This window comes from Prenolepis imparis, unplaced genomic scaffold, assembly GCF_030444845.1.
Source record: "Prenolepis imparis isolate NDT839.2.m4 unplaced genomic scaffold, iyPreImpa1.0 SCAF_9, whole genome shotgun sequence".
NCBI classification, from domain to species: domain Eukaryota; kingdom Metazoa; phylum Arthropoda; class Insecta; order Hymenoptera; family Formicidae; genus Prenolepis; species Prenolepis imparis.
This window is the reverse complement of record NW_028141167.1, coordinates 7,584,800-7,608,446: the sequence shown is the minus strand read 5'-3', so window position 1 is coordinate 7,608,446 and position 23,647 is coordinate 7,584,800. Positions and strand designations below refer to the sequence as shown.

Genomic DNA, 23,647 nt, shown 5'->3' with positions numbered 1-23,647 from the left:
TGAAATAAATTATTAAACATTTTTAGAGTTCACAAGAAAAATGATATACAATAGTGTGTGGAACCTTATCATATTTATTATATTTCTTATATTTCAAAATATATATTTATTATATTCCAACAAAATATATATGCAACAGTATTTCGCAATATATTGCAAGCCTTAACATCGTTTGTTAGATTCACAAACGCGTCAAAGGATTAGCATTAAAATTGGGAAGCATTAACAATTATGTATAAAACACTCATTCCATTAAACAATTGTCAAATTATACTCGTTAGCTTTGTTGCACAATATTCTGTAGGATGGATTATTTTTCACGATTTTCGGCCACGGCCAATGCGTGCTAACCGAAAAATCAATGAAAATATTTGAAATCGGTTTTGTTAAACTCGGTTACAGCAGTTTGACAGATCTATGTACGCAATTAGGAACCATAACGAATATCGTTTTGTGGTCAGCAGCCAGAAGAATAATCATTTCATATGTCACGACCCACATTTACACATTTCATACTGAGACATGACATATCCGATCTTTATGTCGTATTTACAGCCAGTTAATACGACTTTGAGCAAATAAAATTTTATACCAGGATTTATGTTTTAAATAAGGGCATTAAGACGGGCGAATATATTCAGATAGAATTAGTTCTTCTAATTGTAGCGTCAACATTTAAATTTCAAATTGCAGATATTATCGGAGCACACATTAATCTTTTATTAATTATATATAATATAAATCATACAGATCTTTTTGATCGTAAAAAAAAAAAAAGAATCACGATACATCATTTTTCATTTCACGAGAAAGATTAAAAGTGTCTCTGCGCACGAATGTGTTATGCAACGAATCGGGATGCAATCTCGGTTAACACTCGAATGCGGCCGCATTTTTAATGTTGCAAAAAAGGGAGGGAAAAAAGGAAGAGAACTCCACAGCACACTCACATAAACGTTATCAGAACACGCTGATCAACCCGAGGGTATACCTGATAAAGCGAGGGAATCGTCATCACCACCGATCTGCGCGAACCAGTGCATTGTTTGCTCTGCGGAAGATAAATTCGAAAATATACACATTCTCTAAATTGTCGCGCAGATAAATATCCTTGGACGAAAGACGCACGATTGCGAATTCAATAAAGAACGACGGGATATTGTTGTGAATCAACTGATCCTAATTAACATTAAAAAAAAAAAAAAAAAAAAAAAATCGTGCGTATTATATTGTTCGATATTGTGATTTATTTGACCGTGATATCTCTTACTTAACAATATTATTTCGATGTTGATGACTGTTTAAAATTAAATATCTGATTATACCGTCCCCTTTGGTGAGCTTATTTAATAGTAATTAAATTGCGCTACGAATAAATCTATTCGTCTCTCTCTCTCTCTCTCTCTCTCTGCAACGGCGTAAACTCATTAATACATTTCTACGTTTGAAATTAAATTTTCGAGTGACGAAGCATCGATAGGCAGCTCGTTATCTCACGCATACACAATCGATGCCAACGAAATCATTCGCTATGCAGCCGATATCGTTTCAATCCGATAGAAGCCCCATTTTCCCCTGCTTTCATTGCAATGCGGTTGGCTTATTTTCGTCCTCCGTCAATGATCCGTTTTCGATGAGCGTCAACGGAAACGACCGCCAAGCTGCCAATGTGGTTTCCGGTTGCTGATTGCAAATACCAGGTGGACGGGAAAGAGTGCGAAGGTGGGTAGAGACGGTGGGTGGGTCGATACTAATTGGATATATCATTAATAATGCGGACGCGGAATCGAAAGCGAGAAAGAGAAAACAGAAGACGAGAGTATGACATAAAAAAATGTTTCGACGCCATAAATATGGATCATATCGCAAGTACGCAGAGAGAATTTTCGATGATAGCAGCACTGGATATTTTCAAAAAGTGTGTGAGAAAATCTCTCTGCTTTTATCGAAGAAGAAAGCTAGGAAGAGTTACGTGAATGTAAATGTAATTTGGAAGATGGATTCGTATCGAATCATTGAGAAAATTCGATATTCAATGAAATGGGAAATAATTATTCGAACGTAGAGCGTTTTAAAATTTAAAACTAAAGAATCGAGAAAAAAGCATAATCGTATGGTTCAATATTATTATTATTGTTCACTTAATCATTTATGGAAAAAGTGTCAAATGCCTTATATTCTTCAACTTTGCCAAGTCATGGATTATGGAAGCAGGAACATTTTATCGTTCGCACCTGTGCACCATTGCATCGCATTTTGATCAATAATTCATTTTTTAAAGACTATATTTATTAAAAATGATTGGAACAATTTCTAAGACTTTTGTAATTAATTTCGAATCGACAGTTTGCAATCAGTAAATCAATATTAAATTGATAATACGATACAAAATATTTTATACATTTCATGCTCTTGCAGATGAAAACGACGAAAGAAAAACTCGTTATAAAACTCGATTCTCTTCTTTTCTGCCCGTTGTTCTGATCAAAAGGATTTCCTCTACCGATTATGGAGAGTAAAGGAACTTTAAAAGACGTCATAGATATGTACATACATCACAGATATATGACGGGTCATAAATATGTCGTCGGAGGATATAATCGTGCAAAATGCATCGTTCAGCATGCAGTTCCTAGAGCAGTTAATCTTCCGTTAATCTTCGAAAACGCATCGACGTACAATGCGACCTGATCCATTCATCTCTGTGAAACCTGTCTTCCGCACGATATCGCTGTTAATTCTCCCGCTTTTGACGAATGGGACGGAATAACGAATGAAAAACAGTGCGTATGTGGTCGCGTTAAATACAGTGCGCGAAAAATTTCAGTAAAATAAAAAATCAAAATGCTATAGGGATGGATTGTAAAAAAGCTTGCATAGTAATATTCATTCAATATATTTCTAGAATAGAAAATCACATTTTAAATGCCAAATAATAAGCTTAAAAAATGAAAAAAAAAAAAAAAAAAAAAAAAAAAATTATGTAATCTGTAGAACTGTTTAAATTAATTTAAAAAGATTTAAAAACTGTTTATTAATGAACGCGATCGCATAAAAGAGTTTCTGAATACAAGAAGTAACCTTCTGCAGCGCGTTCAATGTTGTTTTAGACCGGAATTCGTTAAAATTCGCTACCGCGGAGAGACTTGTAATATCCACAAGATTTTAAGACGCGAGAAGGGTGAGTAGACAATGAGATAACAGAGACAATTTAAACGAATGGGACACAAGTATGTCGTGCGCCGTCGCCCGAAGGGATGCACTCGTGCGAGTTAGTGCATCCATCATGCGGCTGCAGTCGCGGCCTTCGTCTTGGAGGCTCAAACGCCGGAAAATCCGTCGGTTGATACACACGGCTCTGTTAATCTCCCTTCGTGTGGAAGTGGGTCGGGAAACAATGGGATCCGTCTCTTCCATCTCTCGCCGCCTCCGCCACGAAGATTGTGTGTCTTTTCATCTCGCTCTTTCTATATCTGTGTGCCTCTCCCTTTCCCTTCTTTTCAGCCTCCGGCTTTTCCTCTCGAATCCACCATTCATCCGTTCGACTATTCTATCTCGTCAACCTTGCTCGAGTGGCAGTGTAGAATGCAAACAGATACGCGCGGATTTTAAGATATATGAATGATCTATGAGGAATTGTTGACGTGCGATTCGAAAATAATGACGTTCTCTTCGTGATAGTGTCTTTCGTTTGTTGAAGTGATAATGATCGCGTAGATTAAGACGATTATACTTTTATAAAAGTACATATATAGAGAGGAAAAAATATATCGCTATAAATAAATTTACATCTTTTAATTCTAAATAAAGGTGATTTTAATAAAATTTTTGTTTTAAGTTAAATATATTTTTTATGATTCTTATATTTTTAGTTATATTAGCATATATTTTAGATTTGTTGTTTTTTTACATTTTATGTATTTACACTTTTTTTTTTTAGATTTTATGGATGAGATCAGTTTTTATTTATTGATTATATTGTATTTAAAATATTTTTATAAAATTCTCCGATTTTCTAGATTTAACTAATAATATTTAATTGAATCATAGAAATCGTGTATACGCGATTTCAATAGAGGTGGATGACGTTTAAAATTATCTCTGTTTCTCACCCCCGAAGGGATGCTAGTGTTTCACTAATATAATATTTAACGAGTGAGTGTGCTTCTTGAGAATCGCGCGTTTACATTTCGAATTTAAAGTCTGGACAATTCTCCGTCTGCTAGTTAAATAAAGATGCTTTAAACACTTTACAAGTACCCTCCCAGTTTTTAAACGGTCTGAGAAAAGATACATACGAATATTTCTTCTGGAAGTAATATTTTCCCATTTTCTTCTTTCACATTTTTTCTGATAAAATTCGTTTTTAAAATGTTATGAATCCCATTATATTTTCAACTATATAAATTATAAATGTGTGTGTAAATTAATATCATATTTAATAAATTATCGAAATTATACACACACACAGATACATATTTATTCCACGCATCGAACTCGTTAATCCATTTAATTATGTTAGTCATTGAGACGTATCTAATTACACATCGTACAATAAACGCAATAATTACTAATTACATATCGTGCAATAAATTATACGGCTTTTATTCGAATTCAATTTTTAATGTATTGCAACGAGCGCCATTTTTTCAGCCAAATGAAGGATTTATTAACAATTTTGCGGGCACTTTTCGCAATTAATTAAACTAACGGCTTCTCTCGCTGAAGCGCGGGGCACAATTTAGGTGTTATTAAATCCATTTGATCGTTTTGCCAATCAAACTGAGAGAATTGCATTCGTTATCTACCGCGACCCAGAAGTCGTACTTTAAATTCGTCGCGATTCGATAGCGCTTTCGATGCCACCACGGATTGGAAAGTGGTTTTTCACGCGAAATTAATATTGTTATCGACTGTGGAATATCGATGATGTAGCCAATCTACGAATGTTTCTGTAAAGATTCACCGAAAACTTTGAATTTATCCGAGATACTTTGCAAATTGATTATTATTCTCGTGCAATTTCACAAAATGATTCTGATTATTTTTTCGAAATAAGTTGTCGAGAAATTTTATAATTTCACAAATTTTTACAACTGAAAAAAATAACATAATATATGCTAAACATGTAACGCTATTTATATATCGATAGACTTGATGCAGGAAGAACTATATATAATATATATGTGTGTGTACTTAAAGCTAATTGTGACGTTATTAATTTTCCTTTTTAATATTGTGAACAAATCTGTGTGATAATAATAATAATACATACTAATACTCATAATAATACTATAATATCATAGTATATTATCTTTCACTTAATAAGAGTTTACTTTTCTGCACCTACAAAAATACAATGTGTCTGAAATTTGAAGTGTTTTTCAGGTCTTTCAAATAAAACTAGTGTATATGTTTGTATATATGGCTAAGTCACTATTTGTACAATTGTACAAATAAATGTTCAGGCTGTGCTCTCAATGGTTATAGAAAACATCGGTGTACACAGAGTGTGATATTAAAAAATACATCATGCCCAAATCCGCCGTGTAAATGTCATCGTGAGAGGTATATCATCGAACGTTATACTAGCTATGAAGTAATGAAAAGTTCTCAGGCCGACACTTTAGGATGTCGACGCAAGCCGATCAGAATACATAGAAATTGTTGAAAGAAAGAAAAAGCAATAATCTTAAGTAAATTAAATAGAGTATTAATTAACGAGCGCACTGTGTTGTATCAATTCTATAAATTCTATAAATATATATTCTATATAAAATAAAGATATTGATTGGAAGTAATGCTTCGTGCATCTCTTTATAAAACATTGCAATATTTAAAAATTGTTTAAATTATATTCATTTTTATTAACACACCATTAAAAATATCGAAGTATTTGTTTTCGAGATATAATGAAGTATCGATTATTTCAAGATACAACGCAGTGATCTTTTCTGCTCGAAAGCATGTAATGCTTCATTATAACAAACAAAAGTGTCTTAAAACGCGATCAATTGCATTTGCAAACTTACCCTTCGTGAGAGAGTGGCGATTGTGTGCAGAACTGGACCTTTGGTTAGTTTCCTCAGGAGCGGCTCCAGCTGTAAGAAAAAAATTTCTCACATAAAATAACTTCCTTCGTTGATATTTCTGTTGGTTATTAAAGATACGAGTGTACGTTGTGGGTGACACAGTGTATAAAAATTTAATTAAAAACATCCAACGACATACGGTTTCGATCGCTTCGAGCATCTTGTGCCAGCGTATTAGTATTCTAGCACACTTTCATCAATCCCCCTTGCAGCGGTAACAACTGGTGTCATACCGCGGAAGACACAGGAGGGAGAAAATTTAATCAAAGTTGCTATTTTAGGATATCGCGATTAAATTCTATATATTTAATATAGAATTATCGATTTTATCGAATTTTTGCGATAATTGAATTATGCCGAATAATTCTTAATCTTATAACTAATTTCGAAACATTTCAATTTCTGATAATAAAATATTGCGTTAACATTAATAAGTAGATGAAAGGCAAATTTCCAAAGTCCATCGTTAAACGCGAGAAAATTTCATGTCACTTTTAATCGCAAACAAATCCAAAATGTCAGCAATGAACGAGGCGAGACATTCATACGTGACGTGAAGAAATTACATTACACTGACGAATATCGAGCGATGCAGGATACTGCATACTTGGTGTACGACGCGCACACGTGTATACGGTGGTTGAACTTTGACATTTCTCGCGCGGAAAGGGATCCCTGCTTTCCTCTTACTTGGAGACATTCACCGATTCAATTGGGTGGAAGTCGGGCGCGTATTCGAGTCAGTGAAAAGATTCGATATGCAGGCTCGTGTCCTCTGAATGAAGCGTATGTCTTGAACATAATTCACTTTCAGACTCCAATAGATCTCGTTCTTATCTCTGCAGAGTCCGAAGATTTTTATTGCTACCTGATTTCGAGTGCAATTATAATCGAAAAGCAAATGGAGCAGAAAGTTATTTTTTCTGGAAGAGTTGAACTATTTGTATAATTTGACTTTAATCGGGGAAAACTATTTTTCAAACATAAACGGGCAATGTATTTATTTATATATATTTTTTATTTGATATTTTATTATTTTATGATATATTTTGAAAAAAAACCACGATATATTTAAGAAAAGCATATATTAACAATATTATACAAACATAAACACATGCATAATTAAAGTGCGAGAATAATGAAGTGTTTAATGTTTACATTTACAGTTGATTTAGGAAACTATGTATATACCGTTACTATGCTTTCTAAAATGTTAAAATTAACTTATTCAAATTCAAGTATCTTAATTATTAAATAATTTTTTCAAGTTAATATAGAAGGCGACTATTTTTAATTTTAATCTAGCGCGATTATTTAAAAAAAATAAATTGTCTCCTCGTATCTGCATAAAGAACAACGGAAGGGAGTACTTAGGTTCTAATTTCGACTGCGAGATAAGATTTTGAGTAAGAGAGCGAAAAGAGGATAATTCGAGCAGGCAATGAATCTTCCTTCCTATAGGATATTCCGTAGTTTAAAGTATCGGGCGGTGGATAATGACGCGGAACGACGTCAGATGAGGATGCTAACGATAATAACGCGAGACGCTTATGGAGAAGAAAAAGCATTTTATCGCACCTCGTCTTCGTTCGCTATCGACGGCCGTTCGTTCGAAAACAGCCCTCGAGTTAAATTCGCGCTTTATTATATTAAGACATCATCGCCGTCGTCTAGCGATAATGAGAACCGATAGGGCGAGACGCTGATCAAGATGATAAAAAGACGTCGTCGAGACATGATCTCGCACCCGACGTGCGTCGTGAAGGAAAAAGCGAGGCACCGAATGATAAACCGGAGGGAAACTCTTCGCGGATTAAAGACGAATGTGTCAGACGTACTTGGAAAATGTCGTGGTGATTTGTCAGGATTAAAAGAGAAGCCGCGGAGGGCCCGGAAGACCCTCAAAGGCGGCGTTTAACGAGTTTCTTGTTGTTACGACGTAAAGTAATTGCTGGTTTTATGTTCAGCGACACGTTGAAGACTAGCCATTTACGTTACGGTTAATTTTGTCAGTGAGTTAATACAAAAGTAATTTCTCAGTAATTCTGCTTTGTTAAGTCTTGGTTCACGAGGATGCGCATACTAATCCAGACAAAATTGTACGCGATGTATTAAACGTTCAGACGGAAGCAAAGTAATTTCATAATTTATAAAATTCACTTTAAATCGTAAGAGAACATTAGAAATTATTAACTTATTCTCTGAGAACATAATACCCAGATCTAAAGGCATTAGCGTCGCTGCCGAATCTTGAGAAAGCCTCGCACGGAATCTCTAAATATTTTCACATTACCAGACTGTTCTCTCGAGGGATTGAATCACGAGAGACAAGCGAATCGAAATGGCATTTACCGTGTCACTTAGAGAGCGAACGGGGTCTCGCGTGAATTTAAACGTACACTTGGAAAGTACTGTAGCGAGAGTATATCGGAATAAAAGAAAACGGCAGCGTGAAAACAAACATAAGCGAGCTCTTGCATCTGCATAACGAGCAGTGCCGCGTGATACTACGTAATCTCGCGATTACGAGAGAGAATCCCGAGTGTGATCACGTCGTCGCTACCTGATTGCATCTGTTTGTACAAGGATACTTCGTAAAAACATTCACCGGTGAGAAACTCTGTAATTCAGCTGGCGAAGATTTAAGGATCTATTTGAATTTAAAGAGACCAAAAGATGGCATAAAAAAGGTTCTATTTTAAATTTGTAATATATTTTTTTTCTATAGATTGTTGAATATTATTCAATATTCAAATAATTTTAAATGTCATTTATAAAGACACATTGAAAGATAATTTAATTTCTTTTTCATAAAAGACTCGTACAGGTGCGATTGCAATAAATGAACTACCTCTTTTATTCGTTGCTCGGAAAAATAATAATCCATCTTTTGTAATATTTTTTTTCTAAAAATTGTTGAACTTTATTTAATATTCAAACAATTTTAAATGTTATTTATAAAGATATACTAAAAGATGATTTAATTTCTTTTTCATAAAAGACTCATATCAGGTGCGATTACAATAAATTAACTACTCCTTCTATTCGTTGCTCGGAAAAATAATCCACCTTTTGTGCGAAATTGGAAATTTCGGAACACACAAAGACGTATATCAGGTTTCTCTCTCTCTCTCACCGCCGGTAGCATTTCAATTTTTAAACGGAGTCTTTTGTGTTCCACGCTAACTGAGAGCTTGCCTGGAGGTACTTTCGGAACGTGTAACAATTCTTATCGCATCTCGACAGTTCAGAGTTACACCCTCTCTACATTGCTACTTAGAAAAAACGGGAGCATTCACCAGCGCTCATAAATTTTCGAACATTCTCATGCAAAATAATCTGAAAAGGCTAAAGTAATATGTATATTTGTGTGTTTGTACGTGTTGAAAAAATTCAGAGCAATATATTTCACTTAATACAGTTTCAAAATTTTCAAGTAATTTTATTAACTTGCAAATTTTTTTTACATAAAGCTAGAGATATATCTCTATCGAAAAAATATAAAAAAAAAACATAAATATACATTAATATTTTGTTATTTCTAGCTGAGCATTACGTGAATAGCGATAAGAAACTCGGTTTCTTGTGTGTCTTTTCGTTACGTAAGAAATTGTCGCGCAACCGACAAGATCGATTTGCATCATATATCTTGACTGAAAGAATTATATTATTATTATTAATATTAATAAATATTATTATTATTTATAAACTGTCAATGAGAGCGCCTAGTTATATATAACGCGAATTAATTCTTCGCTTCGTTTTCTGCAATTGCGTGATAGCATCAGTAGCCAGATTCATTTGCAGATCGTTACAGGGACCGGTGATTACCTCGTCGCGTTGCGTATACTCGAATGCACTTCAAGGTCTCGGGAGTAAACGTCAGCGGCCGTTTAACTAGTTGGCAAATATACGCTAACGCGTTTAGCACGTTTTGGTCATTTGTGTACACACACACCCGGTATATAACGCGGCCGAAACGCGAATTGAAAGCTTTCAGACCGGTTTTAACATCCGATAATTTACACAAGAGTGAAGTAGTCTATATTGCTTCGACAGTCTATAAAAAATGTTACGAAGTTCTGTTAGATTAGCTCTTCTACAAACATCGAACGATTCTTGAGCAAATACAACAGATTTGAAAAATGGTCTCGGTCCTTATATCTAGATTTTATAAAATTGCACGTTTTTAAGACAATGTTATATTTATCGCAAGATTATAATTCTATTTGATATAAAAAAATTCATAACTATATGGATGAATAATCGATAATAACTTTTATATACAGTTAGATTTAAATAGCGTAAATTATGCGGCACGGAATCGTTCACCTATTTCTCTTCGATAGCGTTAACAGCTGATTACGTCCACGTAATCGGAAATCTCGCGGATCGGCATAATGAATTTGTATTGACCGATTTATCGATACGTCGAGGAGAGTTAATTACCGTCAGGCGCCGCTAAAGAAATAGCAGGTGTTCGCTTTCTGGAGCGTCTCGACGTGCGCCGGTTAATTATCGGCGACACGACGCCCTGTAGTCCATTTTCTCTATCTCTCCAACATACTTTGAAAAGGTGCTTAAATTGCCGATATTGCAATCCCTGAGAGAGCTAACGCGTATCTCGATCGGACAATGGGGCTTCGCCTCGCGTCGCAATTAAATCGTCAATCATCTGAGTCGCTAATTGCGATATCCCAGTACTGTGGACCTCTCGCAAACGCGAGAGTGTTAAGGTAAACGCGCATCCTTTGTTCGTATCGATAAATTCCTGGAATCGAGAGCCAGTTAACACAGCGAGAATATGAGAATAACGAGAAGATAATCGAGAGTTAAAAAAATATATTATTAAAATAATGTATTCGCGAGGAGTTTTAATCTTTTCACCCAATATGTACTCAATATCTGCTTCGAGGCGCTGCTAAATTTCACAGTTTTTAATCTATTAGGCGAGCCAGAGATGTTTGCAATTTTTTTTCTTATTATTTATTATTTACAAAAGTATTAAAGTCGATGCAATTGATTACGTTGATTCGTTATACTAATATTGACATTTTCAGTCGCCAATAGTTTTTATTAAAACTAGTCTTGCTATATATGTATTTTTAAGAACATTGCTTTTGTAAGGGAGTAAATGCATTGTTTTTAAATATAAGAGAATGTACCAGAAGCGTGATGCATTTGCGGGCAATAGGGAGGAAGTGAGCCAACATCGTTCATTTTCCACCCTTCAGTTCATCAAGACAACGCCAAGGCGAACTTTAAAAGAGCACGAGACTGCCACGGAGAACAGCAATGAAAAGGGAAAGGACGACAGCTACTATCAGACGGTATATTAATTTAACGGTCGGATGGTTTAGAGGAATAATAGAGCGACTTATTGAGTCTGCGAAGAGAAAATGAACTTTCGAAATCGGAAATTTAATCAATCGCGATGATCACTCCTTCGATAAAATCTTTCGATGGCAGTAAGAATTGTTTTGTTTTAAATAGCACAACTTGCGAAAGAATATATATTGTGTTATTAATATAAGAATCGTGAAATGAAAAATTAATCAAATATAATCCGATAATATTTTGATTAATAATTTAATATTAATATAAATTATAATAGTATTAATAATTAATTCCAAACAGAAAGATAGAGTAGTTTTCGAATAAAATTAAGTATTATAGACAATTAAATGCTTGAAACGTAGGATTATAAGCTAGGAAATGTTTTCAAACAACCCTCGTTGGTACCGTGAAGAATACGCGTTTCAACAATGGTTGGTTTCGTGTGTTTATGCTCATCGTCGCCATAAACACGGATTTCCCCTCTCAGCTTTATGATCGTCCTCGTTTAGTCAGATCGTTGCATGCGACAATAACATCGGTCGCGAGTATGATAAAGGGAATTATTGTGTTGTTCAACGCGGATGCCGTAAATATTTGGTCTATAATGTAAATGTGCGCTGGTCATTGTTCGTGACAAATATAAGAAAAAAATATATTTTTAAAAAATTGCGCGTTAAGTGCAACTTTTTTTTTAATGCACTCTATGACAAAAAATCTGGCCTGCGCTTTCAACTTGATTTTTCGAATTTTACTCAAATTTCACTGCAGTTTATACAGCATTTAAATTTCATATTTTTCAGAGTGGAAATTCGCAGCTACTTTCTCTCTCTTTGTGTTAAAAAATTTTATAACAATTTTACAAAATTTATATTAAGATTTATTCCAATAATAAGTTGTAATTGGTTATTTAATTGGCCATATTGTTTTCTTTTCACTATATTATTTTAATTTATTATTTAACTCGTAACATTAAAGTTTCAACCAGCAGTGTCGAGTGTAAAAAAGATAGAAAGTATCGAGCGAGCTGACATTTATTCATGCTGAAAAAGTCAAAGACGAATGTCTACAGTGATAAATGGTCCACATGGTCAGACGCGTCTGGTTACGACAAGGCGCAATTTCCAGCGCTAATTTTCCGGCCACGTTTCTTTTTTCATTATCCGACGCTAATTTTCCTCTCGCGCGTTTTACCCGAGTTTCAACTGTATTCATTCTCAGTAACTTCGTCGGTTTATCGTCGTTTTCACAATGTTGCGAGTCCGAATTATTTGCCACCAAACTCGAAATTATTTCAACATTTGAAAAAGCGCGAAATGTATAAAATAAAACTCTACAATACTATTTAATCTTCTCCGTAAATATACAAAAAAAAATATAAAGATTCATATTTTTCACAGGCAAGTAAAATATGTAAATAATAAAAGCGCGAAATGCAAAGTTGAAGAGTAAGAAAATATTGGTGGAGCTGTGCTTATATTTAAGTTTAATTATTGTGAGTACCTTTCCGCACCGCGTCGTGATTTGAAATATCGTAATAAAATAGGTACAAGTGAATGTATCTCTCTTACCCGAATATGTACACATGAATATTTTACCGGAATTCGATACGGAATCGGGCTTTCTGCGGAATTTACGAAGCGTATAAAGAAATGTTACTTCCCCTAATAAAATACGCTCCGCGGGGAATCGGCCGAGAACTGGGAGCAAGTCGATGAAAAATGGAAGAAAAGTGTGCGTGTTGCGTGCGCACCACGAAATAATATCGTAAGTTTATGCTAGTGTCAGACTATGTGCGTGTATTCGGGATTCGTTTATAATTCATGAATAGTATATGGATGGAAGATTCATCAAATTCGACTAATTAGATTTTTTTATACTATTCACGAATGGAGAATCGTGAATACGTGTATAGCATTAGATATTAACGCGTCCTGAATAAAATTATGTCAGTGCGAATGTCGGGGTTTTAATTATTTTAAACCACACCCAGTCGAATAAAGCACATGTCACGAACGGCAGTCTGTACAAAGCCGAGAAAAATGAACGGTACTATATATTATATTCTATATATCTCGTTGAATATAGAATTGAATAAAGTTTATTTTTATTCTCCTGCTATCGAGTTCAAATGATGTGACATAAATGTGTATCGTGACCGTATTGTGTCCCCCGGAAATGAGATTTGCTCGACAAATGAAAACGCAAGGCGAATATGGGGCATTATTAGACGGATAGGGGTATTCTCTAATCGATCAAAGCCTCCGAAGTACAAAGACGCCTTCGCAATTATTTGCATGACAAATTAATTGTCTTGATGCCCGCGGAACGCAATTACGACGGACTAATTCGATGCGCGTCAGAAACCAGCTGTCCTGAATTGTCTTAATTTGCCGACCGGTTGCTGACGTACGTCGGCATTCCGCATACGAAGAGGGCACGGTTGATTTGATTGCGGAACTCGCACCTGAACGTTTGATTCATTTGCATCCGAGGGACCGCCTCACGAGATGACGCGTGCTCTCTCTCTTCCTCCCTCTGCTTTTTCCTACGTATAGTTATGCAGTTGCATGTTGACTGAATGGTTGCGAAATTAGCACCAGTTTCTATGTATGCAAGTATACATACATATGTGTATGCAGGAAAAAACTCGACGAATGATTAAAATTCAGCAGATGCTTTACGGAGATTTGAAAAATCGCGAAAAATAGACGTCATTTCTCTCTCTCGAAATACGTAATCGATAAATTTTATACGTTCGGTGCAGGCAAAGACAAAATCTCTTGCAGCCACCGAGCCATGATATCCGTTGCGATTGAGAACACGGTTTTTCGCATGCAGCAATCGCAAAAAGTGCGACTAAGCGGAAGAGAAAAAAAAAGCGCGAAATAAATATATAAATGCGTATATCGATTAGGTGCATATTCCAGAACAAAAGCAGGCTTACTCGCGCCAATTCAGATCTTTATGCTCGCGTATATTTCCTATTTCGCGCTATTCGACGATGCAATAAATCGGCTGTTGCGTGTATATATATAAGCACACATTTTCCGTCATGCCCGAAAATATAAAATACCGGGAAATAGTCGCGAGAGTTTTGAGAGGAAGTAGTTACAGTTTTATTATTCATTGTCACAAGGCAATTGCGTGGTGGAAATTTAATTGGAAGAAATTAAGATTGTTCCATCGAATATTGCTTTCCGAACTTTATTAGAGCGTGACTCAGTACGCTAGTTTAACATATATGTATAAGTTTCAAATATAATTTTATTTCCGCAAAATTTATAATTACGTTCTCGAGAGGATAAATTTAAATGTAATTTGACATCTCACAGAGAGAGAGAGAAGAGAACTTTATTTCATCCTTTTCTATTATTATTTTACTGCTTCTGATTGCACCTAACTTGTTTGTTACTTTAGTAAAGAATATAGAGTATAATGTAGCGGAGAGTTTACTAAGTATACTTTACGCTTTCTGCTCCTGAATGTCGAAATGAGAATAAATATCGGTCCCTATACTGGCACAGCCATGTGTTTCTTGGTCGTTTCGCCAAATCCAATTCTGGAATGGCATTTACGTAAGTGGATATATAGTTCATATTCTGACGAAGAAACTACTTTCTGTCACCGTGTGCCACGTGCGTGGTAATATCGCCGGAACATTTCTTTAAACGAGCCGAAAGTTCCGGCAAGAGGTCAAGGAAAAATAAAGATACTAGATACAAAAGAAAAGGCCTCCCGCGCACCTGGCAACTGCATATTCTGGACCATGTGAATGCATGAGCGACTAAGTATCGCGGAGATAAACTCTCGTATGTATGCGCAGCTAGTATAAATGTATGCTTTACCAGCTATATCTTTAACCGACCTGAAAAGCATAATAAGCGAATTTCGGAAGTTGTTTAGCATCGAGAGGATAAACTCAAAACGAGGATGCAATATATCGTATAAAAAAGAAAAAAGATTAACAAATTTTAATAAAAAAATATATTTAGTATAGAGGTAAAGAGAGATAAGGAGAAAAATTGTAAATATTAAATTAAGAAAACTTTTAATTTTTTCGACAAAAAAATCTGAATTCGAATATTCCAGTAACTTTTACTTATTTTTTGTTTCAATTGGAAACTATTGTTCGATTGAAAATAGGCTGCAGTTGGATCTCTTTTACACTAGAGCACATTATCTTATCGAACTCTACTTGATGCGATGGTTTCGTCAAAGGAGATAATAGCCACGATAGCTCTATATCCTCGGACGAATCTTAAAGAGAGAAAAGAATGTTCAATGAAGTCCGTCGCTCGCATCCCGACCCACAAAGATTCGTCTTCTCTTCCGCAGGTTTTCTCTGAGGAAAGGTCTCATTTTGTCCTCTTTTGTTGCGGATTTCAATTGGCTGCCGCAAGAGATTTCTTCTTTCTTCCGGCGATGTCGCCGAAAGCAAGAAAACTCGAAACAGAGTGGGAGTACAAATTAGGTCATTCGATTAAAAAAAAAAAAAAAAAACCGATAAAAAACTAATAGTCTGATTTCCTCGAATCGATGCATTAGCTGTTGCGTATATATTTCTAGGAAAAGATGCAGTTATTTAATCATTCCTAAAGCCACTCCCTACAGTTGATAGTATCGAGAATTACAAAGGAGAATAATAAAAATAGAAATATTACGTAGATAGGCAAGTAAATTAAATACCTGATCAAATAAATGTGTTAAAAACTAATCATATTATTGATAAAAGAACATAAAAAAAGAATCATTTAAAACATTATTATTGAACATAATTAATTCGACTATCTACAATCGTGCATAAAAAGATAGATAATCCCGAATTACTGTTTTATTAAATGTTCTCGTTTATCGTGAAAAAAGGCGCCGCTAGCGAGGGAACCGTTATCGAATCGTCACGAAGATGTGGAAAATCTATTTTTGCCATTTTTCAGAAACGTATCACTGTCAAGAAGGGAAGGAATGTTGGAACTGCTCGCTCTGACTTTTTTGCGCCAGACCTTGATCCGTCGCGATCGTTTATCACGTGAACGAGAGATATATTATTCGCCGGCGAACAATCGGAAAATTTGTCGGGTCATTAGCATTCGCGATTGATTCTCGAATGCGGCGAGATTTCGTGTGCTTCAGCACTTTCCCGACCATTTCGTCCGTTTCGTGATGCCGCCTGCTGTCCGCATTATCTGATTAATGATTGAAATCGGTTGCCAAATGCATTCCGTTCGTTTCCTTCCAGGAAAATCATTCACGCTTACGAATTATTGGTATTCGATGAGAAAACAATTCAATCAAATCTCGGCTCTTTTTTCTTATTGGCATTGAAAGGCGTTCATAATGAAATTATCGATTGTCATATTGTGATCTGTGCGTGACATTACGATGACATTTCTCGCGGGTTAAAAACAATGATGGTTGAACGCGTCATCGAAACAGAATGTTTTTTACCTCATTGGTTTGACATTTAGGTTTAGCTGTACTTGGCCTTTTTCTTCGTTCGATTACGAAATTAGAATCGCGCTTTAAATAAATGATTCGTCCGATACTTAAAACGCGATAAATGTTAGTATTTTCGCCGCGATAATTACTATCCTTAAGCTCGATACAGCATCCAACATGGAAGCAATAAGATATTTCTGGGTCGCCCGAGGTCCTGAGAATAAGAGAAGCCGAATGCGTTCTTCTCGCCTTTCACATAATTGCGGTCGTAATATTAGATAAGACTAGAACGCATTTTCCGTCCTCTTCCGAAGAATCGGCAAAAAAGGGTGGAATTAAAGCGGGCAAGAATCTGTAGGCGGCATTGATTTATGGCCCTGTTATTATACATGCTGTTTTGCCAAGCTGCCGATATCAAGCCGGAAATTTTGGCAAGTCTGTTGCAGACGACAAAAATTTGTCTATTTTGCTGCACGTCGGAAAATGCGAAGATATTTTTCTCAGACCCAAAATTATGAAAACAACTAAATTGCAGCCTCTTTATTGAAAACACATGATTGTAATTTTTAATTTTAAAATATTTTCTCAATATATCTCTATCTATCGTTCTTTTTCTCCGTTGTTTGTTACCTAGCTGTTTCCTAAAATAGATAGAAACGAGGGAAGAAGAATTATCTCATCGCGCGAAGGCGAAAAAAGCCCCTTGGCTTCATCGCTCGGGCCGAATAAACGCGAATTTACAGCCTGAACGTAAGCGCGCGGTTCGTCGTTCTAAATGGACGATTTATCGGTGTTGAAGCCAGAGATGCGCAAGAAACTCGTTAACGAGGAGTAGCTTTTAACGACGGATTCAGCCGCTGGTATAACGAGGAAAGGGCAGGTCGGCATCCGTTTCGAAACGGCTGTCGTATTATAACATTGCGCACTTTTACCTCACGCAAACGAATCATAAACAATACCCCATAATTAATTACTCGACAGGTCGATTTATTCGCGGAAGAGTTCGGCGATCGCGCCAGCCTGCGAGAAAATAATTAATCGTCCATTAACGTCGGCAGATGTAATTATTACAAGCCGAGTATCGTGCGAAACGGAACCTCATCCAGCTGTGAGATAACCGATCGCCGTTTCCGGTTATACAACGAGACCCCTACGTGGGTACGGGTGATTTATAGAGAACGGAGATGCCACACACACCGTGGACCGCGTTAATCCGCTACTAACAAGAAGTAGTTTTCTTTCCTCGGAACATTTTCTCCATCGAAATATTTAATACCCAGCAAGATACGATATTCTTCTTCTCTCTTAATGATCGTGCTAAAATTATACTCGTTACAATTACAATATAATTCGATACGCTATTTTTTTTATAATACGGTTACAAATTTATATATATTTATTAACATTGCGCGTACATTAAAATCCTATTTATTTAAAAGCCAACGAGCACATTTTTACGTAGCCAGAGGAAGTATTAGCGAAATTCACTTTCGTCTTGGTTCATGCATCACGCAATCCTAGCGAAAGACTTTTACGAGATAAGTGTGTGAAGGTGCACTAACGGAGAACCTGAGAACGAAACGACGAGCGGAATCGATAACTTTTCGGAGAAGAAACTTTGATATTTGCCCGCTGAGTGTTTGCATCTCGCATACCGTTGAATCGACAAGGGCTCCTTGTCGACATACGTCTATAGTTATTCCGGCGAAATAATTCAGGCAACATGTATCGACGCCCGAAACGAGCGACACAAACTATCACCGTCAACTGTGTCGACTGAGAGATTCTTTGATATTTTCCGGTGGAATTTAATTAAAATGACAACGGCGGTGAGGATGGCACTTAAGTTACACTCCCTCGGTCGATATTATGTTCCGACGCACGACGTCGACAGCTACGAAAACTTAACCATAAACAAGATTCGTAAACTTGATGAAATTTGAAGTTAATTCGCGTTCAAGTCACGACATCGTACCGCGATGTCGCTATTAATTAAAATCTTTGTCTCTCTCTATAGCACGTCCCTAGAAAATTGATCGAAATTGATCGAAAAAAAAATTAGACTACCGAAGTAGTAGACAGCGATTGCGACCCTCATTGTCAGTCGAAAAGGAACAAAAAAAAAACCGTCTTTCGCGAGACAAGCATTTGCTGATTTACGTAGACTTATGTTTTGTTGACTTAACGGTGTGTCGAGTTCAGTAAATTCTATCGTCGCATGAAATGAAATGTTCGACCTCTTTCTTCGCCGTGAAAAGAAGAAGTTACGTAAATTTATTTTTCCTACGAAACGAATGTAAATAAGTGCAGCTTAGCAAATATGCGAGACGAGGCATGCCGAAAGTTTGAGTTTTGTTGGAAACTTGGGGATTCTCGATCTCTAAATGCGCTTTACGCGCTCTACATAGTCGAGTACCATCAACATTAGCGAAGGAAGTTATTAGTAATATATATCTTCTTTGCAACCATATCTTTGAATATATTCAGAATCGATATGTAAGAGATAGAGAGAGAGAGAGAGAGAGAGAGAGAGAGAGAGAGAGAGAGAGAGAGAGAGAGAGAGAGAGAGAGAGAGAGAGAGAGTATCTAATGTGTCTGAAACCAACTTTATGCTTATAAATATACAATTAATATCTCTCGTTAATCTGGGAATAGTGATTAAACGGAACCGATAAGTCGAATTTATAGTCACATTCGAATGTCAAACTTGCGTACAATAATCGTGTTAAACAAATTATGATAAATATATCATAGTCCTCGTAGTAATTCCAAAAAATGTCTATAAATAATTCATAAAATTTTAAACCCATCTCAGAAATAAAGACATTATTTATACGTGAAAAAAGAAAAAATTAATTTATAAATATAATATATAAATTAATTTATTAATTTATAAAAAGTGTAAATATAAAATAATTATATAATTAATCATTCTTATCACACATCTTAGAATATATATCAAGTCATGTTAATGTAAATTTTGAATAGTAATTATTGCCATAATTTATTCATAGTTGTCTGCGTCAGTGAATGTCATAATTGAATTAATGAGCGGGAAGCGACTCGCTACCGAACTTCAACCCGATGCCGACGTTTATGAGAAATGTAAGCTGCAATATTATGCAGTGAGTGAGTTTGATCGATAGCCTTTAGACTTTCGGCGCAATTAGAACGACGCTCATCTCATCAGAAGAATGGCACTGTTGGTTGAAGTTATCGATACCATGTTTTTCTCTGCCGAAATAAACACGAAGAAACGTTTCGCGAGATAGTTTAAAAGTACGTTCTCTGAACAACAAGCAACCTTTTGTGTTCGGCAAAGTGACGTTACAGAAAAAAAAAGACATTCGATGTGAAAAACAATCGATCGAAGTTAAATCGAACGGCGTTCTCTTTCGGATTAAACTCTTTAAATTAATTGCGCCTTCTTATAACTGAAACAATAGCGAAGAGTGCGCGTTTACTCAGTTTACGAGTCCTATATCGCGAGCTTCTTGCTGAAACAGTACCACGCAGCAGAAAGGGTCGAGGTAAAAGCCGGAAATCAATGAATACGATTTCCGCGATGGTGGTTAGAAAGAAATTTCTTTTTCGAAGATTAAAGTTGCAATTAGATATCCTTTCGAGAGAGAAAAGAATTGCGTTTTCTCTTTTCTCGGGAAATATTAGATGTCGAATTGTAAATTGAGATTCGATTATATGGAAATGAGTTATAAATACCTGACACAGGAGAAAAATGACAAGACGCCTCTATCAACTTCAAATACTCACCTGAAAAAGACAGAAAATATAACATTAGAAATTCTGTTCGAATTAATGAATAATCTTACACATTCAGATATAATTTAATTAAATTGTCTAAATCTTTTCTAAAGCTTTTTTTCGTGTGATTTTATTGTATTCGTATCCTCTCCTCATGTACAATAATTTTATCTTACATAGATTTAATTTGAGCTCGATTTCATTACTAGCAGATTTAATATTGAAACATGAAAGTTGTAAATTTTGCAAAATTTGAGAAGAGAATCAGCAAATTTATGAAGATATCTTGTGTACTAAAAGACACACGATGCATATTCCCTGAAAATAACGACGGAGATCGCGACAAGTGGAAAACTTGATACCACAAGCAAACCCGACGGCTATTCTCGAACACTGCGGATTGGCACATTGCGAGATGCCTTCGGCACTTTTAGGCTTCGAGTGCAATCGATGTAGTCGCGAGAAAGAAATCTCGATCGCGCCAGAGAAGATGCCACATCGAGTTGCTCAGCGATTCGAATGTCGCTGAGAATATCAATATAATGTCTCTCCTCGATATGCGATCTTGAAAGAACGAAAGCGATCGGCCAGGATTGAAATTCACACGTTAATAGCTTATACATTTATATGCAAAATTGGATTAAATACGTGGCATGTCGAATCGTTTTTATATCGTGATATGATAAAAATAATTGAGATGGAAAAATTATAGCACAAAAAATTTTACGTTTCTATTATCAAATATTTTTAATATTTTTTTTTCATATTGTAAAACAATTCAATAATTGAAAAATTTATTTAAGATATAGTTTAATTTTTTGAGATTTAACAGTCGTACAATGTGAAGCATTTAAATTCTTTTAAACATATAGAAAAAAATCATTTAACAAAATTCTGCTGTTAAAAATTGATGTAAGAGAGAAGTAGTGGGATGTGTTGTACATTTCACAAGAGTAAATAAGGATATAAAAATATCTCAAAGGAAAGAATATTTGTGTCAACTACAAAGACAATTCAAGGAGAAAAACAACTAAATAGGAAAGTGTTTGAAGAAAGAAACCATATCGATCATCGATTTATTTATCTAGGAATAAAGCAGCCCGGTTCCATTCTTCTTATAGTTATTTGAACTTGAATTTCCATTTTTTGTGAAGCGTGGAAACGTTACAAGAGAGGCAAACAAGTCGAGTGCATCGCGCATAAAGATCCGCAAGGAAACGCGGAGATGGTATCATCATCGAAAAGATTCCCAGAACCTCTCTTCTCTCTCAAGTTTCGCTTTTTCTGCAATGCCTGAGATAAAAACGTATATGCAGATTCAGCACGAAAATATTTCTCGGTCCGTCTATCGCCGAATTTTTAAAATAGAGGTGAAACCGTACAAATAATAGCGATCAGTTTTTTTTCCTACGATTTGTAAGTACTTGAAGAAAAAACTGGCAAACATATATAATAGTTGATCTAAATTCCTATCTAAATTATCAATGTCCTCTCGAAAATATCTTCATATTTATGTGATAAATCGAAGAAAATCAATAAATTTATAAATTATATGTTTTTCTAGAATAAAAAGATTCGCTTATAATCATTTTTAATATCTTCTGCTAAATTCAATAGGAAGAAAAATAAATTGTTCGTATCCCTTGTTTTTTTTTTTTTTTTTTAGAAAAAATGACACATTTACGTTGTGGTAAATGTGTAAATAAAACGACATGCGAGTGGACCAAACGTGGCCATTAACGCTTTCTCTGTGCCACGCGACCGGGATTGTCTCCGCTTTCGACCGAGTTATCTAGGATTTCCCAGTTGACCTCCGTCATCGAGGTATTCCCAGCAACTTTGAATTCGATTCCTCAAAGAGTGACGATCAACAACTCCTACGAAACCCTAGAGTGCTTTTCCAATGCGAAAATTCCATCGAACTTCTTCTATTCCGCCGAGTACTCGCAGGGGATTATGATCGAATGTTTTGATACGATAGCAAAGAATATATATATATATATATGTATATATCTTTCTTCATCTCTATCTAATCTCAATCTCTCTTTTGCTAGGAGTAAGCTCCATTTTTAGAAGATTCTGTTTGTCCAACTTTTTACTTTCGTAGAAACATCTCCAATTAAAATAAAAATAGTTTTACGTTTTCGTCTTTAATAATATTTAGATGTAAGAATCTTTTTTTAATAGTTGTTGAGAATAATTTTTTATTGAAATCACATACAAACTTATTTTAATTTTATTTTATAATTTTAATTATAGGTAACTTCTCTGACGCATGTAAAGACATATATAGAATTTCTCGCATTTTCGCGTATTTTCATCAGAAGTTGTATGAAAGCCGTATTTCTTTGTAACACAACTTATTACACGGATAATTATTTCTCATTAACTCTCATTTAAAGATCATTAAAATCTCTTGCAAAATATTATTACCAGTTTTAAGTTTGTTGTTATTATTATTGTTAGAAAAAGTTGGAGTCATCCCCCTGTGCTTTTAGCAAACCAAGCATTAAATGCTCAAACACGCGAGCGTCCTTGAACCCCGTGGAATAAGTAGGTCCGGTTGTGAAAATTTCAGCGCAAACAAAACAGGAGACTTGCGCGTGTGCATACGTGGAATAAGAGGGTACCTTCGTCGCCAGAAGTTGAGGAGTTGTCCTCGGGTTCGGGCGACGACCCTGGAGACCGTCGGCCGCACTCGCTGCCGGTGCTTCCTCCTCCTCCTCTTCGGTTGTTCTCGTGTTGATGCTGTGCTCTCTTCTCGGGGGACACCGATCGAGACTCCTTGGGCTCGGCGGCCCCGCACGTGCGGCCTCGCCGTCCCTCTCTCGCCTCGAGTCCGGGTAATCGTTTGCTGAAGTCGGTGGGCATCGCCGGTCGCTTTCTAGGAGTACGTTTACGATTTTACGTCCTCTTCGCACCCAAAAAATGTCCCTCGTTTTCCTTCCTCGCGACGGATTTCTCGATAATTCGAAAACGAACGGTTCGCGATATATCGTGTTGTTTGTTTTGCATTAATT

At 35.8% G+C, this 23,647-nt stretch overlaps 1 protein-coding gene across 50 annotated transcripts in view; it reads right to left on the bottom strand.

Moving 5' to 3' along the window:
• LOC145940340 (uncharacterized) overlaps positions 1-23,647 on the bottom strand; it is a 149,879-nt gene that overhangs the window by 17,806 nt on the left and 108,426 nt on the right. For 17 of the 50 annotated variants that reach the window (XM_083045372.1, XM_083045380.1, XM_083045382.1 and 14 more), the window contains one exon: positions 6,033-6,101. In XM_083045372.1, coding sequence (XP_082901498.1) covers positions 6,033-6,101 — 69 coding nt within the window. Of the gene's footprint in view, positions 1-991; positions 1,052-6,032; positions 6,102-20,585; positions 20,637-23,257; positions 23,512-23,647 lie in introns of all 50 variants that reach the window. The other 33 variants (XM_083045358.1, XM_083045361.1, XM_083045369.1 and 30 more) reach the window with 5 other exon arrangements.